Raw genomic sequence first — 22,054 nt, 5'->3', positions numbered from 1 at the left:
GTCATGCATATTCTGTTTGACTATTGACGCGGCATGTGCCATAAAATCTGAACTCGTGGTGTAAGTAGTTTAAACAGGACATGAAGACGATGGATGGCAACAAAGGCGATTTAGCAGGTCAACAAAAGGGGGACCACGGCGCATACAAAGGGACAATGAAATGGAACAAGGCAGTCATGACGCGGTGAAAGAAACAAGCGTTACACGTGTATCCAGTCCATGTTTAGCGAGTGTTTTCCGTGACGCTGGTACTCGTCATGCTTGACAATGTGTCGCAGTCAAGGCCTTGATGCCAACAAAGTGTCGACCCATAGGTAGGCAAAGCGGACAGGGCTTGTCAACACACATAAACACTATTGCGTTCGAGTGCTAACTTTTTACGGATTCTGGACTGCTTTTAATAACTGACCTTAATATCCAACATACCACGTGTTCAACGTAATACTGCACAGTATGTCAATGCCGTTCCGCATCATTGGGAGCATGACAGATCTCCGGTGTATTGACATTTCAATGTACTTTACACTTTTCTATAATCTGGCTGTTTTGTCCCAGACACATAGGTCATCTATCGCACTTGAAGTTGCAAAAATAATGATTTTATATGCTAATATCTCCTCAGAGTCATATCCAGATGGCATGAGGTTTTAGTGACCCTGTTATTTGCGCACTATGCCTGTAAACAGATGTTTGTATTTTACGAATCGCATTAGTACATGCCATGGTAACTTATCCTCTTGTAAGCCCTCAGGCTATGCGCCTCTATCTGCCCATGCATGCGGGTTCATGGTAAGACGCTGAACGGCCAGCCCTATTGCCCGTGTGTCCACACTGCCGTTACTAACACGCTTAGAGATGGCATAATTGGTCCTCTGAAGCCCAATGATACAGACTTGGCATTCAACTTGAAGCCATGGTGATATTGCACCGGAAACTGGTATTTACGGCATATGTCCTCTAAGCAGCGGCCTATCGCGGTGCTCTTGGAGCCACCATCTACGACCAAGGTGTCGACATCACGAGCTAGTCGAAGGTATCATGAATCTGTGCTTCAAAAATATGATCAAGATTAGGGCTTGGAGAATCAAAGCGCATGTCGGAAGTTTCCCATCGTGTTACACGGAAATGGCCTGTTATACAAGGGCGACGATCACGGGACATAGGGCAAAGTCCCTCACTGACTTCTTGTATTTAAGGCCTCGAGGGAAAATAAGGATCTTTAATACCAAAGACTGTTTTTAGATGAATTGAGCTATTAGCTCCAAACCCTCTATCGAGTCCTTGTCACCGCATTAAAGATCCGAACATGCTATCACCTAATCCAACCGTTGTCCATCCCGCATTAGCCAGCCCTTGGAACTCAAAATTAAAGAGCAGATCCAGGGCAGAAGTGGTAGCGCTCAATGTCTTCATAACTAAAATGAAACAATGGCAATAATGTATTGGTTTATGCCAGTAATACAAAGAAGCTTGAACTAGTTTGCGGTAGAAGAGCAGGGATAATCCAGTCCTCGCGGCCCGGTGTAATCTTGGACCTGACATGTTGTTTTTGGGAAATGGGACAAGTAAAAGTAACGGAGGACATGGCAGGGCCGGGTTTGGGACAAAGCTCAGTTCAAATAACTCGGGGACATTTGCTTTATTACGGTTTTCAGAGTGCGCTACGCCTTGCTAGACTCACCGGTTTCGTCAAGATGATCGAATCTTGTAATCTCCTGCCTGCTGCTCTTTTCGCAGTGGCACATCGTAGCTAACGCTGCTACATTGTATGCCTAGTATCCAACAACACTTTTCAAGTTGGCATGAGGGGACAAGCTTGTCATTGAAGCTAGGAGAAGCTGTGCAAAGCTTGTGGTTTGATTGAGCCTAAGAATTCTCTGGATAAGAAGCAAAACTCTGCCACCTCTCAACCCGACGTCTGGCTGGTCAACACGATCTGTTTCTGTAAATACCGTTGATATTTCGATGATTCGATTTTAACAGAGCAACTTGCATTTAATAACCCTTCCCTTTCACGACCACCAAGGTTTCTACAGTGATCATCTTAAGACGTCAAGTCGCAAACATATTCATCTCGTTAGAGTCACGAATACTTGATCACTTGTGATGAAATGAATCAATGCTGTTTGGTAGCTAGTGTGAATTGGTGCGCAAGTAGAACAATAAGCGTTGCCCAATAATGTAAAGCGACCGACGATGTTTGCAAACATATTCAAGTACCAGAGACAAGCTTCAGCCGGTATTATCGACTGTCCCGTAAGCAAAGTATAGTTGAATGCCATAATGTTGAGCCATGAGACAATATTTTCAACATGATTCAGATATTTCCAGTCGCATCTCTCTTGCGGCCGGGAGGCGGGGTCCAGCCACTGTTGCCATTGAGAACATCGAGGGTATCCTGAATAAGAGTTAATATTCAGACACGAAATGTCTGTCTGGTGTATTCAACGCACTCGCTCCACTATAGGCCCAGAGCTAACAATTCCAGAGATGGAGAGTAGGAGAGCAACAAGAAAGTGATTTTTCATCTTGGTTGTCAACTGATGTGCTGGTTGGAATGGGAATGCTTTTAAATGTCTTGAATTGTTTCTGGGAAGAATAAAAACAGGGTGAAGGGCTAATAGTTCAGCGACTCCCAAGGAGTGATTTGACCAGACCATTTTATAAGCAGTCTGGTCAATATAGCATGATGAATGCGGGGTTAAGTTTTCCAACCAGTTGATTGACATCAATTACATGGGATTCATCGTACTAAGGGATTGACATGAACCAACACGACAGATATCAGTACACTCCGCACTTGGCCCTGTTCCGTTGTGCACTTGACGATGCGTATTGCATCATCAGCATCTCTACACCACGGAAGTTGACCGATTCTCGAGATTGTGCCACTTTTCGGGCTCTTTGACGAGCAGAGCACATCATAAAACATGCACCTCGCTGAAATTGTCACCAACCGGACATCCAAGCCCCATCAATGGATGTTGGCTCTCACAGAACTTGTCATCACCGTACCACACGTTGATGCATGCATCGGATTGAACTCATCACCAACATCCAAACCCCACGGATATTGACTGCTACTTCATGTCCTCTTTACGGACATTTGATTACCACACCATGAAATGCATGCATATCAGTGAATTATCGCCAACGTCCAAACTCCATGGATGCACACTGTTTCCAAATATTCATCCCGCGGGACTTTTGATCACCATATCATGCACTCATATATGCACCCCATCCAAATCATGACCAATCTCCACTCACATCCTGATACTCTCAATTACTTGAACATGTACCTTGCGAAATGAAAGACTGTTATATATACACGCCCACACATCCCGTAGGTCATTATGCTCTGCCATGCATGGCAACCTTGTTTGACTGGGGAGTATCTGACTTGGACAACGTCTGGGGATGTGCATGTGCTAATACGATTTGTCATGAATTCGGTGCTGTCGGAGCTTCTTCCGACGACGAAAGAATCACCAAGGGAGCGACCAACCGTTCTATATGCGCATGTTTGAGGCTACACTTTAACCTGATCATGAAAAAGGCGTTTGAATTGAACGAATATGGTCCCCAGCTGACAGCTTGATGCACATCGCCTTCTGTATTCTGTTTTCACACATGTAATTGCCCCCTCGCAACGAAAGCCTGGAGTTGCCAATGTCAATCTCAGGGCCAACCGGACGTTTTGACGCAGGGTTCTCCAACCTCTACAACTCGACTTTTGTGTCCATTTTGCGACCCTGCAAGAATATGAACTATCTACCAGCCCGGGTCGTACTGCTCTCGGCTATTGCAATCAACATCTTGGCTGTACTCAATTGGACTTCCGTTTGCAATTACATCTTGGGGTTCTATCAATATAAGAGTCCCGAGGCATTTATCGATCGGGATTGCCGTCGTCATGCCTATCGTGTTCACGTCTTCTCTACTGGCCCGCTCGTTATCTACATTTCCTCCTTTATAACCGATTTCGAAGCGACAGAGCTAACAAAGCTGAAGTAAAACATCCCGTGGATTGATTGCACTTCCACTTGAAGCCATCTAATTCGATCATAGCGAAACTGAATTCGAGGATTCCAAAATTATTCTTTCCAATGGCAGCACTACCATTGACCAAAACCATAGGCATGCAAAAACTGCCTATCCCAAGCGAACGAAGCTGATCCAATGCATAGAGGATCGAGCCCAGGCTTTCCAAGGATTTGGTGCTTTGACTGGAGAAATGGAGGCAATTCAGATCGTTAAATATGGAACGGCTGGACATTACGTGAAACATTATGATTGGAGCAAGTCCAATCCTCGAAGAACCACGTTTTTTGTCTATCTTTATGCAAATGTCACTGGCGGTGGAACACATTTCCCATTGTTGAAAAAGCCAGTAGAAAAAAACTGGTGCGACTATATAGAATGCGACGAGACGCCTCGTGAAGGGGTCGTATTCAAAGCTATCGCCGGGAACGCGATATTTTGGGAGAATGTGCGGGAATCCGGACAAGTCCACCCAGAAACACTCCATGCCGGAATGCCTGTTTTATTTGGGCAGAAAATTGGAATGAACATCTGGTCTGAAGACAAAGGAAAAGAAAATGACGCCAAGTAGGGGGCGTCGCTATACGTAGTGGTTCAAAAAATTGCAATAAACGGAGCAAGTTTACCATGGCTGCCAAACATGACGGCGTATTGATTTGAAATCCAGGCACCTTTACTCTGAGTTTCCCAGACAAGTATTAGTCAACGCCATCCACAACGGGGTCGCCTTTGACGAAGACGTCGGCGTTGAAGTCCACCAGCGCTTGATTCTCAGCTGCCCATTCTTTAATTTTTTCGAAGCTTCGACAGGTGTGAAGAACATCGCCATGGCCTAAAGCCTTTTCTGCTTGATCATTCCATTGCCAAGTAATGACACTGATATCAGAAGCGCACATGATTGCCTCCCGAACGGCATCTAGGCAGTGGCTAATGTGGTCACGCCCATACGAGCCTTGAGCATCGTCGAACTCTTCTAGACTGAAGACCGTTTGATAGTAGTCTTTGGATAACGCTATTCTAATTGCGTTCTGGTCGCTATGTTAGGAACCAATCATTTGTGGATAAGAGATCCTTACATACAACACAATGGAGCTGATGGAAGACAGCCAACTCCGCTATGTAGTACCCCTCATCTCCTATGAATGGGTACGTGCGATTTGGAAGGAGCTGTGCTTGTTCCCGAGATAATCTGCTTATACCAATTTCTGGGTGACAGTGTCAAAAATAATGCATCCGCGGTGAGGTTGAATAGAAGAGACGAAACCTACCATTGTACAGACTCTTCCATACCTTGTCGACTTCTGGAGAAGGGTCTCCTTGGTATGCAGTTTTTTTATCCCCAAAACCTCGATGAAACTTTTTTACTTCATAATGAATAGCATCTTGGGCGGGAGCTGTTGACGGAGTAAGTTTGGGAGCCATGTTGCCGGTAATACACAGCACTCGTTCGTCACTCACAGTATAGTAATTGAGGCGTGCGGTTTAGACGCTCAGTATAATCATGGAGAAAAGTAATACAGAGAAGAACGACATTTAGGGCTAATGATCCGAGACTGAGAATAAATAGCCATCTCGAACACTTTACACGCTCTGAAATGAACCGGCCGTCGTTGTCAAGTAGCTGTTGGTGCTCAACACGGCGCTCACTGCAAATTGAGCCTCGTCTGCCATGGAACATTTCTTTCTACGTTGGGACTTGAATGATGTTTTCAGCATGTGCCCAGGTAATCTTTTCAGTTTATAGTTGATCAAAGGTACAAATTGCGACACGCTTGCGGCAGAGTCTTTGGTTGGCAGGCACGAGAAACAGGCAAGAACCAGGAAAAGTTGTCCTAGACACCTGATAATGTCTAATGTGGGAAAGGTTATCTAGCGTTTTCTTGTCTACCCGAGTGAACTGGGGTCCAGACGGCCTAGATGCTCGTAAACGGAATGTTGCAGCGTTGATGACGGTGTGGGCGGCTCTCGGGCACGCCCAAAAAGACTCCGTGCAGGTAAACTATAGGTAGGGTACAGAAAGCTACAGGACATATTGAGGCGCTCAAGGCCGGAAGATCCCTCGTTAAGCGCTATTATGTGACATATCACAGTTGACCTGACAGTAGCGGCAATTATATTGGGCTCAGTCTAGTACTATTAAACCTTTCGACACGGTGTCCTAGAGAGTCGCTGTATTATTAGGACTACCCCCCGTCCGGTATCCTGGCAGATGGGGTACATATATCCTCAAGGGTTTCTTAGTTTTTTCTCCTGCAGCCTCAATCGTGAAGTCAAGCTCGGTTAAATGCCCCCCCAGCTGGGCTGTTCCTGACAAACACTCAACATAACGTAGTCACGAACCAGCAATTTCTTCTCGCCCCTTTCCTTCTCTGCAATACGTACTTCAAAGAGCGATTCCATGGAATTCAAATTCTTCAAGACCAGGAACCTTTATCCGCTGGCGATAGGGATCTTAATGTTTAGCTTGGTAGTTTTGACACTTCAGCTTCACACGAAAATCCCGTTTCGTATCTGCTATCGTCATGATGAAAAACTTTCAGAATCATGGAAGATGAATAATTTCACGCGGTCCACTGCTTTGGAAGACTTTTCCTATCATAACGACGAACATTGGTTTTCTACTGTAATGCCTAAAAATGAGGGCTTCATCTCAATAAGGCACAATCAAACGTTCAACATAGACTGGGGAATTTCCATGTTTCACCAAATGCACTGCCTATCGCTTTTGAGAGCAATGCTCCAGAAGGAGGTGCTAAGTACACCAGAGCACCCGCAGGATAGCCATTCCGCCCGACGGGACGAGCATGCCGACCAACATTTCCTACATGAGAGTCATTTACCTCATTGCATAGGTTATCTCGCACAGGTATTTATAGCCTTCTATCGCCCATGTTTATCTCCCCAGAGAGAGCTAACCTACCTTGTGTCCTCAAAGGCAATCATGTGTGCTGGTGATGGCACAATTGAGCGACCATGGGTCAGAAAGGATGATGCTGGGAACATCGTTGCTCATGGTGTGGACGGCCTTGGAACAATGCATCGGTGCAGGAATACAGATCTACTTTGGTCGGTTTCGGAGGGGTCGGCTGTGAGTCCTATTCAACCTTGGGACTTGGCTGTTGGCGACACTGTAGAGAGAGTATTTGGACCAAAGTAAATGTAGATTTTTTTTTCCCAGAGTCACTGGGCATGCATCGAGGGGCACATAATACCTAAACTAGGCGACGCGGTAGTAATCTTGTTTACTTCTGGGCGGACTATGTGCGCCAGGATCGAGAGAGTACATATATTGTTGCAAGAAAGGCTTAGAGGCTCAGGACAAGATGCTTCAACTTCTGAAAATCCGGGGTGCCCAACCCAGTTACAGGGTCCCAGCCTGTTGTCGCATTCCATCTGGCCCCTGGGATTATTCCAGCCCCGTCTGGCTCAGTAGCATTTGTGCCTGGATTTATACCATGGCAACCTTCACTGAAACCCTCAGTAATGTCGTTCAACGACAGGAATCCCCGGGCATAAAGAAGCGGATTCAGCCATCCGAGAACTGGCTTGCCAGCTCGCAGCCTTGCATCATTGAGCAGGGCTACAATGCCTGCCCAGACTGGTGCTGATGCACTCGTCCCGCCGCTCATCGCAACCAGTCCTCGATACACAACTTGAAAGTCTGGAGATAGGCTATGAGCGGCAACATCTGGAAATGCACGTCCGTTCCAGTTTGTGTACTTTCCATAGTATGCATATGTTTCGGAAGCCACCATGTCCATGTACCTGCAGACTGTGGCGTCTTGATAAGAAGGTCGGGAAAAGTAGCGGCTGAATCCACCAGAGCTCCCTTTCCAAGCAGATTCCGGTGAAAATCCAACTGTACCGCCAACGCTTGTTATCCATGGGCAAGTGGCAGGGAAAATGGGATAGAATTCGGCAGTCCCGAGGTCGGGTGCCAAACAACCGCTTCCCACTCCAGTGTCTCCGGAAGACTGCACAACTGTTACTCCTCGGAGGCCCAAAAAGCCAATTAGATTGCAGGTAAGCAAGGCATATCTGATTGGCACCGAGTCCTCCTGTTCACCATATGAGTTGGAGATGACATATGGGAGGTCACTCTTTGACCGTGACAAAAGGTGCCTGTAATAAGGGACATACGGCTCATTGAAGTTTCGATTCTCCGTCTTGTGATCGATATTTGGAATAAATGGTCTAAAATGAAAGTAAGTGATTGAGAAATTTGTTTTAGTGAAATACACGTACGGATTCCCACTGATTATGAACTGCGTAACTGGCAGCGGATGAGCAATACCAACAATAGTTTGAGCGTCCAGGTCGGCCTCTGCAAACTGTGCTGTAGACTCATTCTGGTTATCTATACCACCCGCAACCAGTTCAACAGAAATATTCTGACCCGGGATAGCAAAATGTCTTTCGAACTCGAAGAGGTCATTGTAAAGAGCTGATTGATTGAGGAAGCTCGAGAACCCGATAGTGCTACCCGACCCTTCATGGGGAGTATAGTTTGCTACTTTGTACATGTGTTTGAGACATGACGGACTTATTGCTTGAAGACATGGGTTGTCATCCTTTGATACAACAGAGCGTTGAAGCGGCTCACGAGCTCCGTATGGACGAAGCGATAGTGGCACCGAATTTGGCACTCCTAAATAAGTTCCAGGAGATATGAGCAGAGCGCTGTTTTGGATTCTTTCGGGGACAGAATAGCTCGCCGTTCGAAGCTCTGTCGTCACATTATTCGTGTAGTAGTGGTATGACGCGTTCAAAAGACTGTCTGCTGTAGCAATAGTTGTAGTGAAGTCAATGAATATCCAATCGACTGTGTAATTTTGAACACCTCCGCCAACCAGCCAATCCAGGGTGGTTGAGACGGTTGCATTAGAAGGAGCAAATCTTGAATATACATCTGCTTGATCCCAATGTTTCCCATAATTGGGGCTTTCCGTATCGGAGATATCCAAAAGTTCCGAAGCCAAAAAGTCAATATTTTCCATGTTCAATGCCAGAGTGAATGTAGCAATAGTATCTGGCGTCGGTTTGCTGGCTACATTCCAGCCTCCAGGTATCCTTTCCCATTGCTCAGTGGCTTCACAAGCCATAAGGAACAGCTTCGTCACGGCGAGAAAAGTGGCAAGATTCATTCTGAAGATCATGGTGATAGCTTTTAAAAACTATCAAACAGATAATGGTCGAGTTGGAGCTCATAAAATCAGCCCGCTGCAAAGACGGGTTGGCATCCAGCCGAGTTCTGTTACGCCACTACAACCCGCGTGCGAAAACAGGACTTGACCAGACCTTAGTCGTTGACGGTATGCAGCTTATTCACCCTTGCACAATGCCTTGCCAAGCTATCAAGTCGCCATGGCGATTGACGCAACAAGGATCTTTTCCACACCACCCCGGGTAGTAACAGGTGAACCGAAAGAGGGTGCTCCGCTTCTTCACCCGACGCTCATCAATCTTATTCCGACAAGCACGCACTGCCTTTGCTCTTTTCTGACCTTTTCTACGCCGGCCGAGGATACTGGAAGGCATTCGAAATAAGAAGCATGGAGGATGTGAGTGAATCAACACGAAAATTTACTTTATAAGAGTGTGCCCCTGATTGTTGATAAAAGGAACACGAACGACGCTATGGCCGACTGGACTATGACAGGCGCAAAAGCATCAATACCTGGCTCACGCGATATTTTCTATCCCCTTGGTGCATCCTGAAGGATCTTATCCTGGTCGGTTTCGCTATACCGGGACTGGTGACGATGCTGCGCCCGGCCACGATATGTAATAGCAGAGAAATTATCAATGATTCAAACAGCCAAAGGAGACAAGCTGCTTTGGGGAGCTGCAATTGCGGAATCACTCTTGCCGAGGCACGCGCAATGGGTTGCAAGTACGACTCTCTCGCCGCAGCCTGGTTGCCAGCGCAATGTCGAGACGAGCAGCTCACTATTGAGTTCGAAAACTTGGGTGATGGCCCTCACGGCAGCTGGCGATATTGGACCGACTCAAACCACACATTGGAGATATCTCCAGGAGAAATAGGGAACCACGTGGACGATTACACCTTCAGGTTCTACTCAACCGCGGAATGGCATATAGCACACTGCTTTTTCTACTGGAGAAAGCAATTTCGGTCTCAATTCAACGGAGTCCTAGTTGAGCCTCGATATGACAGTGAGAAGCACATTAATCACTGCGGCAGTCTGTTTCTTTCCCGAAGTTCAAGAGGAGTCATGTCTGGTATTAGATTAGAATCCGATTACCTTTGAATGACTTTGATTGATGCTTTTGCGCAGCGGCAATTCCATGGACAACTACTGGACGACGACACGTCAATGTGCTACTTGGTCTATTGTGGTATCTTGTTGTCGATTTCTAGCAGTCATGAGCAAGAATATGTCTCTCATACTTTCCTACTTTCCAGATACCTACCCCATACCTCATATCTGTTGGTTGAAAAAGGTGATGTTCGGAGGCTGATGGTCACGATAGTTGCCCATTGGGGCTCGTCGATCTAGCGTTGGGATTCACGGTCACGTAGGGTATTAAAAAGGGTCAATTGTCGGAGTTTTATGGTGTTGAACAGAGAATTGAATCCATCGTCAATATCGTCAAGTTAGTTCAATTGAGGACCCAAAGGCCTCTACAATAACCACTGAGCTTTTCCGCTGTGTAAATCGCTGATGTATTTCCAATCCAACAATATCAGCTGCGATAGGGTCAATGGGACAGGTACCCATCTGTTCCCGTCAATTCCGAACACTCCCAGCCAGTCTCTACCCGAACGGGGCCAGTACATACATGTAAAGATTGGTTGGGGATGCGGGTATGTTTCACTGACCAGACTTGTCTTGTCCGACGGCAGCCATCTCAGCCGTGCGATGTGACCTCGCTTCGTCTGCGTGAAACGTGATACATAAGGAGTACTTGTGTGCTTGTCTACGACAGGACTTTTGTGTGATGGCCTGATGAGCGAGCCAACATGCAGATCCAAAATGTCGTCCATGACAGATCTGTAACGTCAGCCAATGTAAGCCCACAACCCCGCCTCACTCTGTCCAGTACCAGACATATGCAGGACTTGCAAGCGAGCAGAACTTGTTGGGTCTGATGGTGGAAATATTTGACGGGTTTGAGACCGGCCGAACCCAGAGGATTTTGGACCGCTACCTCCGACATGCAGATGAGGTATTCGGGCAGGGTCCTTCATCCAGTCAGATGACTGTATTTGTCGCACACCCCTAGATGTCACACAGTGCTCGGAATCAAGAGACGTATCGTATCTGGTACCCGAGAGTTGTGCGGTGTGGTTCACCCAAGTAGGAGCCCCAGCCTCGCACATCCCTTCACCCCCGTCAGGAGAAGCGTCAGCACAAGGCTGCATGTGTAGTTTTTAACATGGCTGGGTGCAAATTTCAGCATCAGCCATCATCTTCCGCGGTCGTAAAGCTCTCAAATTACATGCTCCTTTGCCCCTACAACTAGTGGCGACACAGAGAGAGACCATCGCTACTATCCGCAAACCTTTTGCCATCAAATTCGTCAGCGCCAGACCGGCAAGCATGGTAGTCTCTGCCATGGAGAAATGTTACCACCTTGTACCCAAAGATTGGCCAAGCATCGTTTGCTCAGCAGTCCATGCTATCCTAGCCTGTCATGCCTTCGTCGCCAGCGCAGCTGCTTTCAACCCATACATCTCTGGTCAACGCAGCCATGTATCGACTGTCTCAAAAACCAGATATCAAAGGTCGACCAGGCTATCTCTTGTGCTTTCATCTGTCGGGGCCGCCATTGCTGCCGCAAGACCAGGGTTCACTGTCGACCATGTATCAACTTGTATCGAAAAGGAGAACCAAGAATCATGGTGTGCCTGGCCACAAGTAAGCGACTCCAACCAAGATTGCTTTGGCCTGGAGTTCTGACGTTCTTTTCAAGGTGTTCAACTGGAGCCTTCAATTGTGCTACCTTGTATCCAGCATGATAAGTGCCGACAGGTACGCGACCTCCTTTCGCGTAGCTGTATCCGGGGCTGCCTCCAGCATCATGTTGCTTGCCCAACAAGCGACTTTTTTTCTGACGCAAAGTCAACAGCTGAATCAAGGAGAATATTGGAGGCCGTGGCAAGTAGCAGGACTTTTTTTACAAACTGTAGGCTTTCTTTTGCATCCTCAGCACCCGGATATGTCTACTTCAGGGAAACCAACCGCCCGAATCTCCACTGCCCACTTGCTTGACCTGTTGACATTCTCATGGGAAAGGAAAATATTCCACAAGTTGCGAGGGTCTTCTACAAGCAAGGATAAACTACCACTACTCGGCAGTTCTCTTCACACAGGTCATTTAATGCATAAGTTGCCTGATTACCGATCTGATCAAAAGCTTTGGACTTGGCTGCTTCATGCCTACTCTCCGCAGCTCCTGAAGCAATGGGTTCTTGTCGCCATGAAAGCTGTGACGCAACTTGTGCCACAATATGCGCTCTTTTACTTGCTGCAAGCCTTGGAGCAAAACCAATTGGATCGAAGCCTTACTCTTTATAGCGTCTTGTACGGTCTTAGTCTCATTGCAGAAGTTTGGATACGAGAGCTGGTGCAGTGGTTTACCATGTCCCAATTCCAAATTCCTATGCAAGCCGTGTTGAGCTCCCTCGTATACCGCAAAACCTTAAAGTTACCAAACTTCAGCGAGGGTCAGCCCGAAGACAGGAGTTCTCAACAGCAGTCTCGCCAAGATCCACCGAGCTTTACAAAGTCTATTGACAATCATTTACAACTTGATACGTGAGTCTTATCTTGGTAAGCACCAATTTGGACGCGTGGCTAAAGCTGCGCAACTAGTGGCAAAGTTTCGGCCGTCTGCAGCCAGAACATACTGATCCCCCTATCATTTATCAAGTTATTTTTCACGGTGATGGCCTTGGCACAACTGATTGGATGGCAAGCTATAACATTAACCATCATCTGTACAATTGTTACAACAGCGCTCAACTTCAAAATCTCGGCAACCTACTCAAAGTCCTACCATGGTTTGATGAAGTATCGAGACCAGAGGTCCAACTTGCTCTCGGAAGCACTGCAAGGTATCCGTGATATACGTCTTGGAGTATTTGAATCCCAATGGGAGAATAGACTCCTGGATATTCGGCAAGGGGAGATGGACCAGATGCGGCGGAGCTCAGTTACCATGTGCATCGTCGTCGTCTTGGCCAATATCTGCCCCCTAATACTAGGCATTCTACCCATTGCCCTTTATTCATACCGAACCGGGAGATTGACAGCCTCAATTGCGTTTACATCCCTTGGATTACTACAAAAGCTTCAAGCTGACCTTGCTGTACTGCCGTTGACATGGTCATATCTCTTGGAGTGTTGGGCCAGTTGTGAGAGACTAGAAGCTTTCCTGAAGCTACCAGAGAAACAAGACGCCATTGTGCCATCGGAATCCGTCGTTTTTAAAGATGTGACGGTTTCATGGCCATCCAAATCCTTTGGAGGCGCGCGGTCGTCAACCTTTTCCCTCAACAACTTGTCTTTACAGTTTCCGCGTGGTAAGCTGTCAATTATAGCCGGCGGAACCGGGTCGGGCAAGAACCTCGTGTTGAATGCAATTTTAGGCGAAGCAGACGTAGTGTCTGGCTCTATTCATGCACCTTGTAGCAATGGTCAGGCCACTACCTTGCCCACATCATCTCCGGTTGCGGTTGTGTCTCAGCCGACATGGCTAGAGCGTACGTCCCTCATGGAGAACATCTTATTTGGCTGTTCGTATGATCCAGCGAGGTATCTTGACGTTGTCAAAGCTTGTGCGTTGGACAAAGATGTCCGAAATTTGCCCAATGGCGATGCAACTGATGTCGGCCCCAAGGGAACATCATTAAGCGGAGGGCAACGCTGGCGGGTGTGTTTGGCTAGAGCACTATATTCGAAAGCTAGCACTATATTAATTGGAGATATTCTATCAGCCATCGACTCATCGGTTCGAAAACATGTCTTGGAACAGGCATTGCTCGGCCAACTTGCACAGGGAAGGACGTTGATCATGGTCACCCATCACGTTGCCATGTGCCAGCCATTTGCAAGTTTTGTTATGCATCTTTCAAATCGACAGGCACTAGGCACCGAAACCGAGAAACTCGAAACCAGCATGAAGCCAGTACAACCTGTCACAGCCCTTGAAGGCGGCGGGACTCAAAGTGGCTCTGACAAAAATTCAGTCGGGAATCAACCGACCGCGAGTGGCACCACCGCGCACCAACAGAAATCGACTCTTGGTGGCCTTGCCGAATATTTGCGACAGGGCAGCCTATCCAGTTGGTCATGTGCAATAATCGTCATTCTCCTATCAGAGGCCGTGACACACAGCGGAGCGTGGTGGTTGAAACACTGGACCGATGGCCTTGCCATTGACTACGGGGACGGCACAGCTGCGCTTGTCGATGACAGAAGCAGAAAACCCCACGGTTCAGGCATGTATTATATCGGGATATATATTCTGGTATCGATTGCTAGTGCCTTGATGCTCGGCTTCAAGTCTTTTGCTCTGTATAATGTCAGTCACAAGGCTTCTCAAAAGATGTTTCGCGGCATGGTTCGTTCCATCTTGCAGGCGCCTCTGCATTGGATTGAAACGTATCCTCGCGGCGAGATTCTCAAACGTTTCAGTTCAGACTTTATCGTCGTCGATATGAGAATAGCGAGCAATATTGGTGCCGAAATTGAGCTCACCGCCAGACTCGTGTTTGTCATGACGACTGGGTAAGCAATCCGATGTAGAAGACGTGCTGACAGTGAATACCCTCGATGGAACTAATGTTGAATAGAATGCTTATATCCCCATACACCTGTGTTTGTGCTGTTGGGCTACTTGCGGCATATTGGCGAGTCTCACAATATTGCATGCCCATCGCACAACAACTACAACAGCTCAATTCCACTCAACTGTCCCCGCTGTATAGCCAGCTTCATTCGACCTTGGCTTCAAACGGTCTGCTTGTAATTAGAGCTTTTGGAAGATCGGCCGATTATATTCTTCACATGGATGCTCTTATTGACGATTCGTCCAGAGCAGCTTGGTACGACTGCCTCTGCTCGAGATGGATGGAACTGCGCGTCGGCATCCTAGGCGTTGTTTTCGAAGCAATGATTGCACTTGGAGCTGCTTCAGGTCGCATCAATTCTGGATCAGCTGGCTTTGCGTTGATAGTGGCCAGGCAATTCTCTGCATCAATGAGCTTGCTTATAAAAAAAGCAGTCGTGATTCAAAACGACGTCAATGCTGCCCATCGAATCGCAGAATATAACGAGCTGCCATCCGAATTTAGAGCCGGCTGCGAGGCTCCTGACAATTGGCCACAGACGGGTACAATCATCGTCGAGAATTTTTCCACTGGATATCCAAATCTTCCTCTGGTGCTGAAGAACATTGACTTTGTTGTACATTCAGGCCAGCGTGTCGGGATTGTCGGCCGAACAGGCGCCGGAAAATCCTCACTCTCACTCGCCCTATTTCGAATCCTTGAAAGTAGACAAGGAAGAATTATGGTTGATGGCATCGATATTTCTACCCTGAGATTGGTAGATGTTCGCCAACGCATCTTTATTGTTCCCCAGGATCCATTTCTCTTTAGCGGAACCGTACGAAGCAACCTCAACATGTCGGGTGACCACTCTGACAAAACACTAATCGAGACGTTGCGAGAACTTGGACTAGATTTTCCGCTCAGCATGTCTCTGGCTTCCGGCGGGTCCAACATCTCACAAGGTCAGAGACAGCTCATTTGCTTGGCAAGAGCAATATTGTCCAAACCCCGAATTCTTGTGCTAGACGAAGCCACAAGCGCGGTGGATATAGCGACCGACACCATCCTGCAGCAGATTCTGAGGAAAGCCTTCTCAAAGTGCACAGTTATAGTCATTGCTCATCGTCTGTCCACCGTTATCGACTTTGACGAGCTTTTGGTGCTCGATGGAGGTAGAATCGTGGAAAGAGGACGGCCAATCGACTTGTCTCGACAAAGTGGCCCCCTTAGAGAGTTGCTAGAGTATAGTGTGGACAGGCTTGAGCTATTTATGCGCTTAGAGCGGAAAGATCAAAGGCTTTTATAAAAGTAAAATCCAAGTGTAATATTGAAAAAGCTATTATATTAATTATAAAAAAGCGAATAAAATCCAAATTTAAAATATAATTTACTAAATTTTACATTAACTTTTATAATAAACTTTACTTTTATAATTTTCTAAAGCTATATAACTTTTTATATATTCTAATATAATCTATTAGTATATTAATATTAAGCTATATATTGCTAGATACTTACCAATTCCTAGCCCTTTTTCTAGACCTAAACCTTTATATATCGCTTTTTTTGCACTGCTTACGTTTATTTCCGAGGCTCAAGGCACCTTTCGATTCTCCGGGTATAGTCTCAACTAAGTGTATAAATAACTAGCTGAGCAACTACACTAAGTATCCTAGAAATGCGGTAAAGACTGAAAAGAAAAGAATAGTCCGAGCTCCGATACATCTCGGTCGAGAGCAGACATAAGTAACTGCTCGTGAGAATATATCTAGTTAGCGCGTTGCCTCCCCCTAGCACTGCTACTGCGGCGTGCGGATAATACGGCCAGTAGCGTCAACCTAGTTAGGCTTCCCAGTCGTAAAATATGGTCCGATGAACTCATCAGCCTTTTTGGGCACTTTGTCTGCCTCCTGCGCCGGGTGGATAATACGGCCAGTAGGGTCAACCAAGTTACCCTGAGCATCCCATTCCAGCGGGGTGCCCTGCCAATCCGTTAGCTAACGCCTGTCTAGGCCTTCAACCCCTAAGCACATGTCACCGCGGCAAAGCTATAGCCCGCCCTAGTAACTAAATAACAATTTGATTATAGGAAAGCCGTCTTACCTCGTCTTCTCCAGGAGCTTCAGTTCCCATCCGAGGTTTTTGTGCTTGGCAAGTCCAATTCTCCTAAATTTGCTTGTTAGAAGTATACCTAATATATAATTAGCTTTTATAAGTATAGTAATACTTACTACTTCCCCACATGGGGTCTTGCTCTTGCCCTTATTAACACAAAATTCACACTAGAAATAGATGCTTATTAGTATACCTTATCTTAGCGTGCTTGTTTAAAGTAGGAAATATTACTCACGCCACCTTCCTGATCTTCGCATGATGCATCCAGATCTACAGGCTATAAATAATTGTTATATTAGCAAGCCTGCGAGCTAAGAAATTTCTTATAAAGAGCGCTTACTCCATCGCCCTACAAATAGTTCAATTAGCGCTGCCTTATATTATAAGACTATCAGACTTATTAAGGTATAAGTTTCTCCTTACCTTGGCGTTATAAATACGGCATGCAATGCTAGAAGATTTTTCCTCATTTCCCTCATACTAAAGTAGTTAATATATTAGTATATTATTAATATAAATTATACTTGTTAACTTTAAGAGTTTACTTACGGATTGTTCTTTTATTTCCCCATTCTAAAGTAGTCGATATATTAGTATACTAATACCACGAGTTATACTGATTAACTTTTAGAGTGTACTTACAGAATTTTCATAACCTGACACACCCTAAAGTAGTTAATATATCAGTATACTAATATCACAAACTATACTTATTAACTTTTAGAGTTTACTTACAGAAATTTGCTGCGATATAAATTGCTAAAATAGTTAATATATTAGTATACTAATACCACGAACTGTACTTGTTAACTTTTAAAGTTTGCTTACTGTACGACAGTCAACAAAACGGTCCTTGAACTTCTGCACGAAATCTGCCTTGCTCTAGGGTTTCCAGGTGTGTTAGCGCTACACTAGAATATATATACGTTTGTTGAAGTCTAGTAATTGTATTGTAACCGGCTACTTACTAGTACTTTGTTATTTTCCGGCGCTTGTAGCGCTTGTGGTCTAGCCGTAGCCAGTCCAAAAAGGAAAGCGAAAAAGGTAGTTGTAGCCTTCATCTTGATAGCGTAAAAGAATATCTGGCCAGATAAATAGTAAGTAAGTTTAGGCTAACGTTTATATTGGCTTCTTTTTTGGCGAGTAAGCTGCTTGGACTTCCAAAAAACAAAAAACAGCAACTGGGCCGTGTGTCCCTTTATATAGACAAGCGAAGCCCTTGAATCGAGGGCAGACTATCCGGACTACTCCTTTCTTACCTACTTTAGCTGTGAAATCATGTATACGGCTCTGAGTCACGGAAAAAGGACAGGTGTTAGGATATACAACGTGCTTGTAAGTGTATAGAACAGTGTGCTAATATGTACATGTATCCTACGAGTCAGGGATCAAATATTGACGTGCCTTGATAGTAGTAGCATAAGAGAGAAGCTGTGTATACTAGCTATAATAAGATAGACGCGTACTGTACTATAACTAGTGCATAGCATAAGCCGATCCGCTAAATCTAAAGTGCCCCATAAATTAGAGCTTTACGTGCTTGGCGCCTGAAGATAATTACTTACATTAAGCAGCTTTATAACTAGCACAGCTCGGTTGAATTCTACTATGTAGGCAGGGCAAGCTTCGCTAGAGCATTCGTATTTATTGTACTCCGTATTTGCTAGAAGTACGAAGGGACACATGTGGGATATTTTAGAAAGCTGGTCCAGTTATACTCTTCTTGTCGGGCTGCCCTGGATAAAAGATTTTAGGTACATGGGCCAGGGTCTATTACATCCAAACTTTCAGGGTCTGAATTGTACACACGCGCGCCAGTTCGACATAGTCCTTCCCTACAGCAGATTTGGTCGTTTCAACAGAAATCGGTACTACAAAAAACTGGTTATTTGTCGTCCTTATCCATGTTTCACAGGCCTTCCCCTCGTAGTCGTTATTCAGATGGCCGCTGTTGTCGCTTCCCCTGTTGGATGTGTCGTGTCAACATACTCAACTCTTGATCTAGGCTACGATGAGGGAAATGTTTGTAACGAGAGCATTCTCTATTCCGCACGTCCACAGGCAGTTGTCCTTGCTTTACGGAGTACTTGCACGCATCAGCTGAAAAGCAGTGCGAGAAGAAGCATGGACACTTTCGGATTTGGACTTGGCCATTATCTGCGGGGACGCATGGCAGTCATCCCTGAACAAGCATAAGCATACGTACCTTGCCTATGTCTAGCCGGGGTTGTTCCAAGGCCCATGGCGAGTCGCCGACAAGCGAGACTGCGACCTTGGCCATGGCGAGCGGCCGTGTTGGGTCAGGGTATCACGTTGGACGGTACGACTCAGGGAAAGCGGACAAAACACGGCAACACGGCGCATGGTCGGCTACTGGAGAGGGCCAAGCCACCTGGGTGATGGAACAGTGACTGGGCTGAACCCGGCACTATGTACTCTGTATGCCGACAGCACTCAACACTGTGTACCAGATTGACATGTCTGGACGGAATACGTCGATCAATGTAATTGAAACAAAGGATCAATCAATGATCCACAAGGCTTAGCAGGGCGGCTCGACGAGACCAAAGTGGCACCTGGGTATTGTCGCGTGCGGGACGGATGCTGGTGGTGGGCAAGTTCCGGGTTCGTTGCTGCTACGCAAGTGTCCCGTCAACGGTCGCTCTTGCCATAAACTGCCTGGCCCATTCCCATAACAGCCAAGCCTGGGATGATTGAGGCGCCATGGGCCAGTGCCCGTGGGCCAATCCCGTCCTTGGATAGGGCATAGGGGCTGGTGGAGCACGGCCATCAATTGATTGACGACAGAGAGAGTCAAGTCAGAAATTGAGCCATTTTCATTCGATGGCGTCCAAGGCAGCAGTCTCAATGGCTGTTACCCGTCAGCGACTAAGCGGACAAGCCCGTTCCACTTAATAACCTGTCTGCTCAGCCCAGCCCGGTGGCTGCCGAAAAAGTCGACTTGTTCCCGTCGTCTCTCGCCTCCAAAGCCCCAGTCAGTTGCCTTGTCCTGGTTTTTCCACTTGACATCTTCACGCCCATCATCTCCCATGTCTGCACTGTTGCGGTTTTGATACTCGATGGCGCCCGCGTTGGGGAAGCGCCTGGCCCTTGCGGGCATCATTGCCTTCTCGACCCTCATCCTCTATGTCTGGCAGAGCCACCTGCTCCCCAATGTCGAGAAATTCCTTCCCAAGGTCCACGCCGATCATGCCGCCGTGCCCATTGTCGCCCACAAGGAGATCCGCTGCCCCGGCGGCTTTGGCGAGGGCCAGTCCAAGTCATTCGGAAACAAGACGTCTACGGCCCGGCAAAAGGAGCACCAACTCGTCACGGCACCCAAAATCATTGGGCTCGTCTTCTTTGGTAGACGCGCGACCGTGTCGATTCTGGACTGCTACTTGAAGGTAGGAAGCGGCAGAGTCAAGCCAAGCCCCCAGCCGTCATCTCCCCATGTCACTCGTTGGCCATGTGTGTCTGACGCTTTTGCCTGTTAGCGCAATTTAGTGTCGAATGGCGGTCTGCTCGACGAGGTCGTCTGGCTACAGCGAACGAACAACGACGAGGATCTTGCCCTTTTGGACAGATTGCTGGAGAGCGAGCCGCAGTACTCGAGACAAGTAATCGACGATGCCAACGCCTACGACTTTGCTAGCTCCTACAACATCATTGATGATGGCAACATGTACATTAAGATTGACGATGACATTGTGGGTTCTTGCCGCCTTTCCGCCGAGCGCTTCCATGTCGCCGTCTGACCCTGCCGCAGGTTTTCATCGAGGACAACGCGATTCGCTCCATTGTTTGCACCAAGCTTGCGCGACCCGACTTCTACGTCGTCTCGGCAAACGTCGTCAACCAGCCCATGATTAGCTGGATTCACTGGAATCTCGGCGCCGTGCGGCCCTACCTTCCCGAAACCAAGGGCGAATATCCCGCCCCCGAGCCCGGGCACCAAGTCGACTGGAGGGCGTCTGCGCTGCCCTCTTGGCGCGGGCCGAGCGATGTCAACGCCAGCTTTTGGAGCTCGCCCGACAACAAGAAACACCGCTGGCTGCCGGTTCGCGGCAAGTCGGACCATGTCCTGGACAAGACGCCCATCATGGAGACGCAGTATGATGCCTTTGGCACAGGCCTTCAGAGGTGGCAGGTGGCGGCACAGGAGCACTACAGCTTCTTTGAGAATTTGGAGGCCCGAGAGGTGTGGCGGTACAAGTTTAACGTTTGGGACTTTCAGCGGCTGCGCATGGGCATCCAGTTCATTGCCATGATGGGCCACGACATTAACGCTGCTAAACCCATCCATAGGGACGATGAGGAGCACTTTTCTGTCACTATGCCGAAGAAGCTAGGTAGAGGTAAGCCAATAGAGCCAAGGGTTGCGCCGACCTGCTCAATCCAGTTGCTAACATTGCGCTCCAGGTGCCGTGGCGGATGGGCGCGGCGTAGTCGCTCATTACAGCTTTGGGCCGCAATCAAGAGAGGGAGGGCTAGACACGACCGATATATTGGATCGCTATCGTTCCTACGCCAAGGAGAATGTCTGCGCGGGTCCTATGCTGTGGTCTCCATAGTTGCAGTACCTTTTCTATTTCATCATGCCACATTTTTATTTTTTTGAGCGGCGGCGTGGAGTTTGGCGGAGTTGATCTTCGGGTGTTATATAGTAGATGGATTGGCATTGTATAATAATGAAAAAGACAGCGTGCTCTATCCTGAGCGTTCATGTTGGAATATATATGATGACGGTGGCTATCGTACGGCCCTTGTGAAGTCGGCGGCGGCTGGTCAAACCATGATGATGGGAGTCAAACACAAACCAGTCCAGGCTTTAGAATTTTTGTCAGAAGCACCACTATGGGTTCTGGGCCCGGAATTTGTGCTGGGCCCAATAAGTTGGTCCTGCGAGGCGGCCTAGGCGGTGGATGTTGACAATCATGATACGGCACAGTGACTTGATCTTGGTGGCGATTATACCCAAGGTCCATGCACTCGCATCCGGTTGGAGACGTCAAGTCAATTGGTTCGTCCACTTCCAACAGAAGCCGAGACTCCAACCAACTACCAGACCAAAGAGAGTCAAGTTTCACTTGT

The 22,054-nt window shown here is 47.2% G+C and overlaps 5 protein-coding genes across 5 annotated transcripts; 2 read left to right on the top strand and 3 right to left on the bottom strand.

The window, feature by feature from the left end:
- Positions 1-4,742: 4,742 nt before the first annotated feature.
- Positions 4,743-5,466, bottom strand: G6M90_00g081480 (uncharacterized protein; the record flags this gene model as incomplete). Its single annotated transcript, XM_014687900.1, has 3 exons — positions 4,743-5,072; positions 5,125-5,249; positions 5,313-5,466. The coding sequence occupies 3 exons, from the start codon at positions 5,464-5,466 to the stop codon at positions 4,743-4,745; spliced, it is 609 nt and encodes a 202-aa protein (XP_014543386.1).
- Positions 5,467-7,349: 1,883 nt separating this feature from the next.
- On the bottom strand, positions 7,350-9,200 carry sed4 (Tripeptidyl-peptidase sed4; the record flags this gene model as incomplete). Its single annotated transcript, XM_014687899.1, has 2 exons — positions 7,350-8,238; positions 8,290-9,200. 2 exons carry the CDS (start codon positions 9,198-9,200, stop codon positions 7,350-7,352), a joined length of 1,800 nt encoding a protein of 599 aa, XP_014543385.1.
- A 3,289-nt stretch (positions 9,201-12,489) lies between these two features.
- On the top strand, positions 12,490-16,151 carry YBT1_2 (Pleiotropic ABC efflux transporter of multiple drugs YBT1; the record flags this gene model as incomplete). Its single annotated transcript, XM_014687898.1, has 3 exons — positions 12,490-12,827; positions 12,885-14,801; positions 14,867-16,151. The coding sequence occupies 3 exons, from the start codon at positions 12,490-12,492 to the stop codon at positions 16,149-16,151; spliced, it is 3,540 nt and encodes a 1,179-aa protein (XP_014543384.1).
- A 532-nt stretch (positions 16,152-16,683) lies between these two features.
- G6M90_00g081450 (uncharacterized protein) lies at positions 16,684-19,241 on the bottom strand (the record flags this gene model as incomplete). Its single annotated transcript, XM_066131179.1, has 11 exons — positions 16,684-16,827; positions 16,949-17,011; positions 17,077-17,127; positions 17,196-17,237; positions 17,301-17,309; positions 17,384-17,440; positions 17,510-17,533; positions 17,603-17,626; positions 17,696-17,719; positions 17,789-17,842; positions 19,167-19,241. 11 exons carry the CDS (start codon positions 19,239-19,241, stop codon positions 16,684-16,686), a joined length of 567 nt encoding a protein of 188 aa, XP_065987343.1.
- A 799-nt stretch (positions 19,242-20,040) lies between these two features.
- G6M90_00g081440 (uncharacterized protein) lies at positions 20,041-21,534 on the top strand (the record flags this gene model as incomplete). Its single annotated transcript, XM_014687897.1, has 4 exons — positions 20,041-20,367; positions 20,458-20,670; positions 20,730-21,318; positions 21,383-21,534. 4 exons carry the CDS (start codon positions 20,041-20,043, stop codon positions 21,532-21,534), a joined length of 1,281 nt encoding a protein of 426 aa, XP_014543383.1.
- Between the last annotated feature and the right edge of the window lie 520 nt (positions 21,535-22,054).

Source organism: Metarhizium brunneum, chromosome 5 (genome assembly GCF_013426205.1).
Source record: "Metarhizium brunneum chromosome 5, complete sequence".
In the NCBI taxonomy this organism is placed as follows: domain Eukaryota; kingdom Fungi; phylum Ascomycota; class Sordariomycetes; order Hypocreales; family Clavicipitaceae; genus Metarhizium; species Metarhizium brunneum.
This window is presented reverse-complemented; position numbering and strand designations above follow the sequence as displayed.